Here is a 14,392-nt window from a genome sequence, read left to right as displayed (position 1 = left end):
GAAACGCAAGTGAATGCAAGTTGAAAACTTGCGTCTACTTGCACTACCGTTTGACCAGGACTTTAAAAGGAAAATGGAATGCTTTGTAACCTGTTTTGTAGAGTAGCTTTTCGATTTCATTTAAATACTGATGTTTGTAGTTCGAAAATTAAAGCGCGCGCATTCACACAGCGTATTCTAATGTCGACGTCTATTTGATTACATTTGTGATGTAATAAAATCATTCATCGTATTTCTTTACAAAGTTGTTGTCAGCTGTAAAGAAGCTCAAAAATGGGAAGCTGTTTCTCAGGTTGTACGGAAAGCGACGATAGCGCATCCTCGTTAGGACGAGAGAAGAATGCCAAAGGAAAGCGAAGATTCAAACTATCAAGAAGAAAAAACACCAAGGCTTCTCGGAAAAACTCTCCATCGTCAACACCGAGAGACGACAAACTCTCCATCACTTCAGTAAAGTCATCCAATGAAGCCGGTACTGTTGGTACAAAGAGCGAGTGCTTGAGTGAAGGACGTCAATTAATTGAGGATTTAGCAGTTATTGGCCGTGCCCTTCCGATTCAAGAAAAACCAGAAAGTCCTGGGATCGAACCTGGCGCGTCAAATGCGAGGATTATCGTTGTGCAGCCATTCGTGACGAGCGAGAATTCTTCAATGGAAACTTTTCCCGGAGAAGGCATAAAAAGGCCTATCACCGGTAGCGAATCAAACGCGTCCTTGTCGTCTCCCTCTCCACTTGAAGAACCCAAGTGCGACGACGATCTCGATGAGATACGTCTCAAGATACGTCTTGATATGGCCGTTAATAACATGGAAATCAACAAGCTGATAGCCAATGTGGATCGCACTTTAGACAGAGCAGCACGAACTCCGGAGCTAGGATTCCGACGCATGCGTGCTGCTGAGGAGGCACGGCGAGTTTCATGGGACATCCAGGAAGAGACTGGTACTGCATCTAGTGACGAAGAAGAGACTGGGGATGAAGACGACGAGGAAAGTGACGATGGGGGTGGTACTCCTCCCCCACCCATCCCTAGAGTCTGTTGGCAATAAGAGTGTACTGAAGAGGGGGAGGGGAAAAAATTAATTCCCATTTCCCTTCCCTAATTTTCCCCAAATCCCATTCCCAGGTCTATTGTTCCGCCCCGAGCTCTTACCCCTACCCTTTCCAGTCCCGGTACCCCAACCCCCATTTTTCCAATGAACATTTGCCCCCCGAATCCAAATTCCCCTTTCCTCTTCAGGCCTCTCTAGTAAGCCAACAGATTCTAGAGATGGGTCGCTGTAGCTGTGAAATTGCGACTTACTGAAATTATGTCTCGCGGTCGGCTCGCCTACTCCTCTCTCACAGACAAGATGTGATACAAAAAGGACATTTTATGTCGTCAAGTCTTTGGACTCACGATGCACTACTTTTAGGGATACAAATGACAATTTAAAAAAGTATGATCAGTGTGACATAGCTTGCTTCTCACACGACACGCGAAAAAGTCACAAACAGGCACATTTCGGAACATTTGCTTTTTCTGCATTTTGTATGGATTGTTATCTTTGTTACCGATTATGAAAGTTTATTTTAAAGTTGGTTTTTAAAATCCCGACCTTGCAACTTTAAACCGTACTTGTACTTGACTGTAATTACAGCTAAATCTGAGAAAGAAGAATAAATTTGGAACAATTTAATGTATACACCTGAGGAATTGTGTTTGTTTGGGCTTCGAGATTAACAGATTGGACCCCAGCTTGGGATTTGAATCAGCAGAACGAAGTACTGGCGATAACCTGCGATAAGGCTTTTTCCCAGTTCTGAGGAATGAATGGAGGGAGGGGGTGGGGGTGGGGATGATCACATGTTAATGTAAACAGGGTGGTAAATAGGTCACATGACGCCATTCTCGTCCCCAGAGCCGGCGATCGATCTTTTGGTCAGCGCGGGCCAAAAGGATCGTTGCCTCTGGGGACAAGGATGGTATGACACGTGATTTGAGCAATAAAAAACAAAACAAATCAAAGGCTCTTCGAGCAACCTCATGGTAATTTGGTAATTCGATGAAATGCCGACCTTCGCATTTTTTTCTAAATAAGTGTCCAATAAAGTAATTCAATCTCATTTTATTTGCGTTTGAATGTTTTATTTTTCCACATGAGTTGCGTCATTGATGGTTCGTGCTCTCAGGTTTCGTAGCGCTATTCAGTTTTCACCACAAAAATATTTACCGGTTAGTGTATTACCTTTGATCCTTTTTAGCGTTAAGTAAATTTGTTTTGTGAATATCTATACTTTTCTGTCAGCACGTATAGCGTTATTTTTGAGCAGCGGATAAAATTCGAGAGAAAGATACGCCCGAGCACTTCGTGTTTCTGCTCGACTCAAAAAGATGAAAAACAGATGACGTGACACGAGGTGACGTCACGCGAAACAGAAACGTGCTGTGGATTCAAGCTGTGGATGTGGTGTTAACTACAACACGTCACATGGCGAGCGTAATAATTTTTTAACCGTAACTACGTGTAACTCACAGCTGCTATCAGTAATGTCACAATTTCACTTAATTTGCCTTTCAATGTTTTCTTGCGTGAATGGGTCATTGATAGTTTTTTTTCTTCAAATAAGCGTTCAATAATGTGCCTTTGAATGTTTTATTTTTCCATGGGAATTGTGTCATTGATGGTTCGTGCTCTCAGGCTTCGTAGCGCGAATTCTATTTCATCACAAAAGTGTAACCTTTGATCCATTTAGCATTAGGTAAATTTGTTTTGTGGATATGTTTACTTTTCTGTCAGCACGTATAGCGTTATTTTGAGCAGCGAATAAAACTTGAGAAAGATGCGCGTTTCTGCACGACTCAAAAAGATGAAAAACGGATGACGTGACACGAAGATAATGTGACGCGAAACAAAATCGTGCAGCATGAATGTTGTGTTTACAATAAAGACGCGGTAACTGCATGTAGCTTATAGCTGCTATCGGTTATGTCACAATCTCACTTCATTTGCGTTTGAATGTTTTCTTAGGTGAATGGGTCATTGATAGAGTATGCTCTACGGCTTCGTAGAGCGAATTCTATTCTCTTTTATCACCAGAGGATAAGTGTAATTGATCCTCTTTCGATTTGTTTTGTAAAAATTCAACCTTGTTCCCTGAAAGAGAGAGACCCTGGGAATGAGGTTATAGGATAATTTGTTTTTGATTGACATGTGCTGAATGGCGTTTTAAACAACCTTTCTGTCAGCACGTTAATGCATGAATTAATTGCGGTTTAATATCAGAATGGAGTGACGGAAACACGTCACTTCAAGTTCGCGAATCATCACTACACCTCATTACCATTCGGTAAAAAAGGACAATAAACTAGTAGTTCTCAATGAGAAGTGAAGTGCTGCCGTAGCCATAGTTAGTAACACTTCAAGAATATTTGAATGTACAGAAAAATAACTTCATAAATATTTTCTGATGGAAAGATAACAATAACTTTCCACGCGTCTCAATGAAAACAACTTGTATTAAGTTTGTATCAAATTTCAATCCGATTATGCAAATTTTTCAAGGTTTTACAGAACGCCACTTCCCTAATGTAAACTACGAATTACAAATACAAAATAAAACTAAAAGGTCAGCCACATTTTATTTAAGTAAGCACGGTACATTTGCCTTTTGAAGCAAACGACTTTCGACTTCCTTGCATCAATGTTGCCGGTGCGGGAATACACGCATGTTTTTCCCCAGATGCTCACGGAAAGCAACAAAGAATTACAAATACAAAATAAAACTAAAAGGTCGGCCACATTTTATTTAAATATTAAAGCACGGTACATTTGCCTTTTGAAGCAAGCGACTTTCGACTTCCTTGCATCAATGTTGCGTGCGGGAATACACGCATTTTTTTCCCCAGATGCTCACGGAAAGCAACAAAGCATAAATTTCCAAATTATTGAATCCAGTTTCAAGAAATCAGCTAAACGATTATAAAGCAAATCAACATTTGAAGACATTTACCATCCATTTGAACTTGACTTTGTTCTGGTTCATCGCTGTTTAGGTCTTGGAAGACCTTGGTATCCTGTTTTTAGGCGGTCGAGTGTTCTCTAGGGTTAGTTCTTTCCATTTTGAACTCCAAAAATGTGTTTCTTATTTACAAGGAGAGATAAACTTCGTCCTGAATTCACCGTCCGAGACGCCATTAAATAAACTTTCTTTCAAAACGGAGCACATGTGAATTTCATCGATTATAAGGGGACTGCTGATTAGCTGGCTTGTATTTAAAGGGGATTGCTGATTGGCTGATTCACGATCCGATAGAACGAACGAACGAACGAACGAACGAAACTTCTCAAATGGTTTCAAGAATATGAAGGCTGCCTATCGGCAGCAAAAAAGGCGTGACGCGTGCTAACAGCTCAAATCCGGTTTTGTTCCTTGAATTGCCAGTTCAGTAGATCGTGTGTGTTCTGCTCAATTTGGAGACCGTTTCCAGTGATTTTGGCTAAAACGTTCATTAAGACCCAAAATACATTTACCTACTCATAAATCATTTCACGGTAGTAAACTTACATCAACAAACGACACGAATCATGAAGCCAAAGATTGATCGAATAACTATGGAGGACACGTTCTCTCGGCTCGACTATTAGTTATAAGAAGATCCACTCTTAACTTTGAGGGCCACAAAGTGAACACACGTCAACGCCGGTGCACGCAAGTCCTGGCCAAAAGAACATGCAAGTGGATGCAATTTAAAAACTGGTGTCTACTTACGTCTCCGTTTAGCCAGGCATTTAACTTGGTTTCCGTTACTCGTGTAGCCCGCTGCATTCAAATATTCAACGTTATGGAAGGTGCGGCCAAATGGTTAGCGCGCTGGACTCCGGGTCTATGGCGGCAAATATTTGTCCGCGGTCATTGAGTTGTGTTCTTGGGCAATACACCTTACTCTCATAGTGCCTCTTTTCACCCAGGTGTATCAATTGGTACGGCGAACTAAAACTGGTGGAACCCTACGTGGGACTAGCATCCCATCCAGGGGGAGTAGAAACACTACTAGTCGCTTCATTCTACAGAAACCGGTATAAGTTCCGGCCTGAGTACGCATGGGCTCGACGCAGACTTTTTTACTACTCAGCGTTAAAGCAAAAACGGAGTGCTTTGTAAGCTTTTTTGTAAAATGGCTTTTCGAATTTCAGTACTGTTTACAGCAAGACTTGTGTTGACTTGCGTTGGGTGGCCAAACAGTGAAAAACTGCGTTGAATTTCGTGCAAATTTCTTCTTGACCAAAGTGAACGCAAGTAATCGCAAAGTTCTACTACTCAACGTTTATATGAGAGGTGCGGCAGCCTAATGGTTAGCGCGCTGGACTCCAGATCAGATGGCGGTCCGGGTTCGAGCCTTGGCCGCGGTCATTGTGTTGTGTTCGTGGGCAAGACACTTTACTCTCATAGTGCCTCTCTTCACCCAGGTGTATAAATTGGTATCGGCGGACTAATGCTAGGGGAAATCCTGCGATGGACTAACATCCCATCCAGGAGGAGTAGAAATACTCCTAGTCGCTTCATGCTGCTGAAACCGGGATAAGCTCCGGCCTGTATACGTATGGGCTACAAGGCTCGACGCAGACTTTAACTACTTAACGTTAAGCCCTGGCCAAACGGTATTGCAAGTTGGTACAAGTAATCGCAAGTTGAACTTGCCTACAGACTTGCGTTGGCTGGCCAAACGGACTCCCAAGTTAACTCGCAAGTGCACGCAAGTTGTATAAAAGCCATTTCAATGCTACTACGCGAGCTGCAAATCTCTATTTGAAGAAAAAAAGCGATGGGTGGCCAAACGGTGAAAAAACTTGCGTTGACTTGAGTGCAAATTTGATCTCGACCAAAGTGAACGAAAGCTATCGCAAGTCAACGCAAGTGCACGCAAGTCCTGGCGAAACGAAGACGCAAGTGAATGCAAGCTGAAAACTTGCGTCTACTTGCACTACAGTTTGACCAGGACTTTAAAAGGAAAACGGAATGCTTTGTAAGCTGTTTTGTAAAGTAGCTTTTCGATTTCATTTAAATACTGATGTTTGTAGTTCGAAAATTAAAGCGCGCGCATTCACACAGCGTATTCTAATGTCGACGTCTATTTGATTACATTTGTGATGTAATAAAATCATTCATCGTATTTCTTTACAAAGTTGTTGTCAGCTGTAAAGAAGCTCAAAAATGGGAAGCTGTTTCTCAGGTTGTACGGAAAGCGACGATAGCGCATCCTCGTTAGGACGAGAGAAGAATGCCAAAGGAAAGCGAAGATTCAAACTATCAAGAAGAAAAAACACCAAGGCTTCTCGGAAAAACTCTCCATCGTCAACACCGAGAGATAAACTCTCTGTTACTTCAGTAGAGTCATCCAATGAAGCCGGTACTGTTGGTACAAAGAGCGAGTGCCTGAGTGAAGGACGTCAATTAATTGAGGATTTAGCAGTTATTGGCCGTGCCCTTCCGATTCAAGAAAAACCAGAAAGTCCTGGGATCGAACCCGGCGCGTCAAATGCGAGGATTATCGTTGTGCAGCCATTTGTGACGAGCGAGAATTCTTCAATGGAAACTTTTCCCGGAGAAGGCATAAAAAGGCCTATCACCGGTAGCGAATCAAACGCGTCCTTGTCGTCTCCCTCTCCACTTGAAGAACCCAAGTGCGACGACGATCTCGAGGAGATACGTCTCAAGATACGTCTTGATATGGCCGTTAATAACATGGAAATCAACAAGCTAATAGCCAATGTAGATCGCACTTTAGACAGAGCAGCACGAACTCCGGAGCTAGGATTTCGACGCATGCGTGCTGCTGAGGAGGCACGGCGAGTTTCATGGAACATTCAGGAAGAGACTGGTACGGCATCTAGTGACGAAGAAGAGACTGGGGATGAAGACGACGAGGAAAGTGACGAAGGGGGTGGTACTCTTCCCCCACCCATCCCTAGAGTCTGTTGGCAATAAGAGTGTACTGAAGAGGGGGAGGGGGAAAAAAATAATTCCCATTTCTGTTCCCTAATTTTACCCAAATCCCATTCCCAGGTCTATTGTTCCGCCCCGAGCTCTTACCCCTACCCTTTCCAGTCCCGGTGCCCCAACCCCCATTTTCCCAATGAACATTTGCCCCCCGAATCCAAATTCCCCTTTCCTCTTCAGGCCTCTCTAGTAAGCCAACAGATTCTAGAGATGGGTAGCTGAAGCTGTGGAATCGCGACTTACTGAAATTCTGTCTCGCGGTCGGCTCGCCTACTCCTCTCTCACAGACAAGATGTGATACATAAAGGACTCACGATGCACTACTTTTAGGGATGCAAATGACAATTTAAAAAAGTATGATCAGTTTGACATAGCTTGCTTCTCACACGACACGCGAAAAAGTCACAAACAGGCACATTTCGGAACATTTCCTTTTTTTTCATTTTGTATGGATTGTCATCTTTGATACAAATTAGTTCATTTTAAAGTTCGTTTTGAAATTCCGGACCTTGCACTGGCTCTAAAACGTACTTGTACTTGACTGTAATTACAGCTAATTCTGAAAACGAAGAATAAAATTGGAACAATTTGATGTATACTGATACCAGAGGAGTTGTGTTTGTTTGGGCATCGAGATTAACGGATCGGACCCCAGCTTGGGTTTTAAATCAGCAGAACGAACTACTGACTATAAACTGCGGTTCTGAGGGATGAAGGGAGGGAGCTTGGGGGGGAGGGGGGGGGTTAGTGTGTGCGCATGATCACATGTTAATGTAAACAGGGTGATAGGTAAAGGAATCATGATTTGAGCAAAATAAAAACTAACCAAAAAAGAAACTACAAAACAAAAACAAAAACACTCGTTACGCGTGAAAACAGCTAAAATCTGTTTGTGATCCGTGAATTGCCAGTTTAGTATAACGTGTGACCTGCTTTTTTCGAAGCTAAAATTCGTGAAACCGGCTAAAAACGTTTGTGAAAACTCAAAATTTACTTACCCACTCATAAATCATTTAACTATACCTGTAGTAAACTAAAATCAACAAACGACACGAATCATAAAGACAAAGGTTGACCGTGTATGGAGGAGGCGTTCTTTCATTTAGCTTTACAGAATGAGAGAAGCTTATGTGGGACTTCAACTATGAAATGGGTCAAATCATAGTTAATATAGGGAAATGGTTTGAAAGCCCGGAAAACATCAAAGGAGCAAACAAAGAGGCCAAGATTAATGTTGGAAGGTCCACGACCCTGCACATCTTTTGTTTTGCGCTCATACACTATGCATGAATTACGTAATCGCAATGTTTTTATTGGTAAGTTACATGAACACACGTAACCTATTGTATTTTGTCAGGTTTTGTGCAGGGTCAACCCCCAAAATAGCGAACAAAAACATACAACAAAGAACTTTGTCGGGATTCCTAACCATTTCCCTCTACTAACTATATATGGTCAAATATCAAATGGGAATGGGTTACGACTTTCTAGAAGCTCACAGTCGCTTGCACTGTGCAGTTGGCCGTAGAAACTGGTGACGAATCTTGTCACGTGATCCTAATTTATGTGCATATTGATCTTGGCGCCAAATTTTGTACTTTGTCATTTGCTCGGAAGCGGCCATTTTGGATGTGTAAAAACACTCTTGGCAAATGTCTACGTATGGCATTACCGAACCAAATTGGAGTTCATTTTAACTAAAAAAAACGCTGTTTACTATGGATGGGACTGTAAAAAGCCCTCGACCTATACCTAACATCGTCAGCGAGGCAACGTTTAGCCACCGAAAACCGAAGAAACCCAACCAAAGGAAGGTGGTCGAGGAAGATTGTTTACCTCCGCGAGCTCCGGTGAAATCTGCGCCACCAATAAGCAGAGTGTTCAAACATACAAGAAGGAATTCGGTTGGAGCATTGCAAGTCAGTTTTCGAGCTAACGGGAGTAGTATCCTTTTGAAAAGAAATGTTTTGTGTACAGTACACGAGAAACGACTTGACCTTTGCTTTTCACAGTGTTAGAAATTATGGGTGTGTTGTGTCGAAGTTTGTGTAGAATGCAGTTTACGCAACCTTCAAGTTCCTAAACAACTCGTCGCTTTTAAATAATTTCTTATGTGCTCCTATTTTTTGTTATTTGTGCAACTTAATAGGTACGACCCATAGCTAAAGTACAAATGACAAGCTTTATTACATTTCAAATGTTTTATAAACTTGACAGTCTGATGCTCGAATAGCTTTTAAGCGTAACTTGGGCTAACTTTACGACAATTGTTGACTGCCAGTAAGTTAAACTCTTACTTCATTTTGTGTTAGATAGGAAAACGGGGCACAAAATTATAACCATGTTATTATCCACTCAAACCTCTGACACTTGGTCACGCAACTCGCATGGATTGACATGAACCCTTGACAAGTTAATAAATTTAGAAATTAAAAGTCCCCATTACAACGAGAAATCAAGAGATCTCTATTTTGACCAGGTACGTGGTGTTTTTATTACAAATGTCAATGTTTCTTTAATTTGGTGTATACACTTAATGAGGTTATTGTCTGTTTATTCTGCAGTGTTTTGAGGTCGTCAGCAGACTTGGAGCAGGTTCATTTGGAGAGGTACCATATATAGCATGGATTTTGCTAAAAGCAGGCCTGCGGCCCACGGCCCGCGGTCCACTTTGCGGCCCGCGGCCCGGCGGCCCACCCCACGGCCCTCGGCCCGGCGGCCCACCTCACGGCCCGCGGCCCACCTATAAGCTTAAATCAAAGAAAATCAAAAAAAAAAATCCAAAGTCAAATCTTCAGGAGTCTTCTTCATCGAAAATCGAACGTGAACTCACTAACATTGAAACTGGAAAATACTTCAGACTTACCCACAATTTCAGCTCATTTATATAATGAACACCAACTTTGACGTATGGCTGGTCTTTTTTTGGTATTTGTTGACAGATATTTCTTCATTACCATGCATTTTTGTGTGACAACAAGGACGTGCATTTGCAGAACGTTCGGAGCTTAGTAACCAGGCATTCGATCCGACGTCAATATGAGACTGGGGCGAGAACGAAGAAGCAAAACAAGATGGAGGCGTACGGGTTTCGTTGCTATCCTATCGATAAAAAGAGATTTGGGAGCCATCCGTTTAAGAGTTTCATAATCAGTTTGGCGAATTTGCCATCAAAGTGCAAAAAGGGGAAGAAACAGTAAGTCATGATCCTCGTCTACTCCGCGCCCACGCGAATACTTGTGGTATTTTCGATGAAGAAGACTCCTGAAGATTCGACTTTGGATTTTCTTTGATTTAAGCATATAGGTGGGCCGCGGGCCGCGGGCCGCGGGCCGCGGGCCGTGAGGTGGGCAGCCGGGCCGCGGGCCGTGGGCCGCGGGCCTGCTTTTAGCAAAACCCATATAGCATTACTCAAAATATGGCCCGTCAGCATTATATTGGGCTATTGCATTTAATATCCGCACCCCCCCCCCTGTTGAGGGCAGGTCTTTTAAGATCTTTCATTCTTACCCCTAAAGAAATCCGTTCAAAACGTTTAAAATGCCTTAAACCTTAACGAAATTCTTTGAAAATGTGCTAAACCCTCACGAATTCCATTAGAAACGCATTCTTACTCCTAAGAATTCCATAAATTTTCACCCATTCCCCCTGAAGAATTCCCTTATATTTTTGTCTTTCCCCTAAGGAAATCCACGGATTTTTGCCCCTTACCCCCAAAGAATTCCACTGTTCCTCAACAGGTCGGGAGCAACAATTTTATACAATAGCCCATTATAACTTCTTTCCCCGCTGAGAACCTTTCCTTTTCTCCCATCAGAATGGTGTTTGGGGCTGCCTGGGGAATGTTTAATGGCTCAGACTGGAATTCCATTATGGGAGAGTGACAACAATAATATAATAATTTGTACTATAAAAGTTGCTTAACAAAACAGGAAATTGAGTTAAGAACCAATACTAACAGATCATCACACCATTAGATATTATTTGTAAAAATAAAATGTAAATGGGCAATTCCATGTCATGGACGTTACAATTCAGACTAATTTTTAGAACTTTAAACTTGCATTGTCTAAGGATGAAAACAAGTTTTAAAACTTTTCATTGATGTACAAGTCTGTGCACCTTAGTGTGTTAATTTGATTATTTCTTTTTTCCAGTTGACTTATTTGTGTCAGAGAAATATTGAGAAAAACGACTCTCATGGACGTTACATAAAAATCAACCACGTAATTTAGTGCATTAGCGTTACTTTAAAATTCCTGTGAACTTTCAAGCATTTTCAAAATATCTTCTCCATGTCAATGTAGTTTAGTGATTGTGTTAACTAAAAAAATTGTTTTTCACCTCCATTATCTTTCACAGTTTTTCTTGGAGACTAAAAATGTAACGTCATGGACGTTACAAAAATTGTCATGGACGTTACACTATGTGAATTCTTTTTCAAGTTTACCAAATAAATTAACTTTTTTCAATTGTTGGGCTCTATCATTTGTAGTAAAACAATATTTCTTGGCAGTTGGAAATGAAATTATCTTGCTAGTTAATGTAAAACCCGTGGAATGCTCATTTAAATTTTTGAGGACATTTCACGGTCCTTACATGACATATTAACCTGCATTTTCAGCAAATCTCTTTCCACAAGCTGGCTGTTTATCAACCCAAACCTGTCTTTTGGAAAAAACTGCTCACTGCTATACCGCCTAACTATTTTTTATCTTTTCCAAAGACTTTGATAAAGTTTTGTCTTTTTTTTCAACATTTTTGCAAAAAGTGTAACATCCATGATATGGCGTCCATGACCAACTTTAACTGCACGTAGCTAAAAAATGTAACAATTTACCAGAGTTTTGTTATCATCAAAATGTTCATTTTTGATAAGTAACAAAGCAGCAGAAATTTTTTAAGAATCCTTCAAATAATAACTTAAGGAGAGAAAAAAAATGCACAAAATTTCATGGACGTTACGTAACGTCCATGACAGAACTTCACATCGCTGTTGCTATTTTTTAAAAATATTTTGGATGAAGTCTTTATCAGTTATTTGTCAACACAAATATTAATGAGGGAATATTCCTAATATAATTGTTTGAATTCATAAGCATTTTGAAAGTATGATTTTTGTAAGTTAAAAATGTGCATCACAGACATTGTAAATTATTAAGAAGGTAAACCCGTACTTTGGGGACCCCCCTAAAAACACTGTTGTCACAGACAAAGTAAAAGTTGTTTTTCTGTATACTATAACATGTCTACAATGCAGCACAGGTAATTATTCCATCTGAAATATCTTTTGAAAAATCTTGATTTTTACACCTCTCATGTGGAATTGCCCAAATGTATGTTGTTTATAGTGGTCATGCACATAGCATCGAGATAGCTAGTTTACAGGCATGCCACTGAAACAGAGGAAACAAATATTTTAAATGAACATAAATTGGTTAAAAATCCCAACTGGCAGGAGGCAGACCAGTTGGCTATTTACAAAGCGTGACCAAGGATTTGAACTTGGGACTACCGAGAACAAATCCAGCTAGTGGCAGGGGCAGGTCTTGAACCGAGGACCTCCAGATTACAACACCAGCGCCCTAAACCATTTGGCCACGCTTGCCTCCTAAATGTCTGCCTTAATACATTTGAGTTGTGTTTAATTTGCAAGGTGTTTAAAGTGAAGAGCAAGGAGGATGGGTGTCTATATGCTATAAAAAAGTCCAGAGATAAGTTCCGTGGAGATGCTGACAGGTAAAAAGGCTTTTAAGTTTATGATGATTTTAAAAATTATGTTCACATTCTAGTGCATTGATTTCTTTGTAACCTGTCTGTCATATAAATCCCTGTAGGAAATACAAACTTGAGGAGGTCAACAAGCATGAGCTTCTGAAGTGTCATCGTAACTGTGTTAGATTTGTCAAGGCATGGGAAGAAAGGTTAGTGAAATATCAAGTTTTCCAGTTAGGCTTTTAGCCAGTAATTCAATAGTGGGCATCCAAGAATTTCTATAAGGTCTGACGCCTGCAGATGTTCTTTGGGCTTGTGACGAGGAAAGATTGTGTGACAAGCCAAAACAACCTGTGTTATGCTGTAGAAGACCTTTCTAGGAGGGTCTGAGGACATAATTTTACCATGTATTAAAGGAGTATTTCTGCAGTTTTGAGTGCAAATGTATTTGAATATTAATTTTCTGAATTTGCTAAAAAATAACTCTTTTCTCAATTACAGGCAACATCTTTATATCCAAACAGAGTTATGTGAAATGAGGTAGGTGGAATAAAAAAATACAATTTGTGTATAATAATGAATTAGATCAAGGTATCATTGCTTGCAGTTAAAATTATTACTCATATTATTGTATGATTTATACAATGTATAATATGTTTGTCTTTTAGCCTCAAAGACTACTTGGAGAAAAGTGATTCAACAAGTGAATCTGTGGTGTGGGAATTTCTTGTGGACTTAACTTTGGTCAGTACTTTTAATATGCTGTATGAATACTAGTCTGAAGTCTAAAAAAGACAGGGTTAAATAATTTTGTAATTTTATAATTTTCTACATTACAATTTTTATTTATTCAGCGAGATAATGCCATGTATTAAACCATCTAAAATTCAGTTATTGTTAGTATAGTTTACTGTTTAATTGGGGAGACTGAAACATGCGTAAGCTCTCTAGTTTCTTCAGTCTCCTCGCCACTTTTTTCTTGCAACTTATTGAATTTTTTTTATTGTATGCTTTCTTTGTAATTTTTTTGTGTGGCAAATAGACTAATTAACAATTAGACTACGAGCCCGAGTTTTCTATGAGCGAATAGTCAACGAGGCGCAGCCGAGTTGACTATCGCTCATAGAAAACGAGGGCTCGTAGTCTAATTGTTTTAGTAGAAACTCTAAGGGAGTGCAGTCCAAAACCTACAATTTTGTGCACTTAGAAGACGAAAATCAAGAAAATTTACCGCTTAAAGAGCTATGCGCGCGCGACTGTTTTCTATCGGTGAATAGAAAACAGTGGGAGAACCAATCAGAATCGCGGATTTCCAATAGAACACAGCTGAGTTTCTACTAATCTAAATTATAATAAGGTCATCCCAATAAAATGTTTCGTTTCCCATCGCTTCATCTCTTGTGACGGTGGGTCGGTCGGGCAAAAAAAAAAAAAAATGGAATGCTCGAAGAAAGAAAGCCTTGGGTTACGAATGTGAAAAGGTGGCTATTTCGTTCGTTATTTCCGTTATTCTTTCTTTAATCAAAATTAGAGGCAAGGACATAATAATGTCAATTGTTGTTGATAAAACAAGATCGTGTGCTTGTAAATTAAAGAACTTGCTTCTTTGACTAGTGAATCTGCATTTTGTTTTTTTTACTTTGTGAAAAAAATGGGTTGGTCGATGGGAAACGAAACATTTTATTGGGATTACCA

At 40.4% G+C, this 14,392-nt stretch overlaps 2 protein-coding genes across 2 annotated transcripts; both read left to right on the top strand.

The window, feature by feature from the left end:
• Window positions 1-244: 244 nt before the first annotated feature.
• On the top strand, window positions 245-7,457 carry LOC144648838 (uncharacterized). The gene is made up of 2 exons (XM_078508288.1): window positions 245-1,440; window positions 7,338-7,457. Exon 1 carries the CDS (start codon window positions 274-276, stop codon window positions 1,048-1,050), a length of 777 nt encoding a protein of 258 aa, XP_078364414.1. The 5' UTR covers window positions 245-273; the 3' UTR covers window positions 1,051-1,440; window positions 7,338-7,457.
• A 1,106-nt stretch (window positions 7,458-8,563) lies between these two features.
• On the top strand, window positions 8,564-13,474 carry LOC144648573 (membrane-associated tyrosine- and threonine-specific cdc2-inhibitory kinase-like). Its single transcript, XM_078508098.1, has 7 exons — window positions 8,564-8,926; window positions 9,409-9,461; window positions 9,547-9,591; window positions 12,639-12,721; window positions 12,820-12,906; window positions 13,199-13,237; window positions 13,366-13,474. Exons 1-7 carry the CDS (start codon window positions 8,701-8,703, stop codon window positions 13,472-13,474), a joined length of 642 nt encoding a protein of 213 aa, XP_078364224.1. The 5' UTR covers window positions 8,564-8,700.
• The last annotated feature ends 918 nt before the right edge of the window (window positions 13,475-14,392 follow it).

Source organism: Oculina patagonica, chromosome 4 (genome assembly GCF_052425735.1).
Source record: "Oculina patagonica isolate OP01 chromosome 4, crgOcupat, whole genome shotgun sequence".
NCBI classification, from domain to species: domain Eukaryota; kingdom Metazoa; phylum Cnidaria; class Anthozoa; order Scleractinia; family Oculinidae; genus Oculina; species Oculina patagonica.
This window is presented reverse-complemented; position numbering and strand designations above follow the sequence as displayed.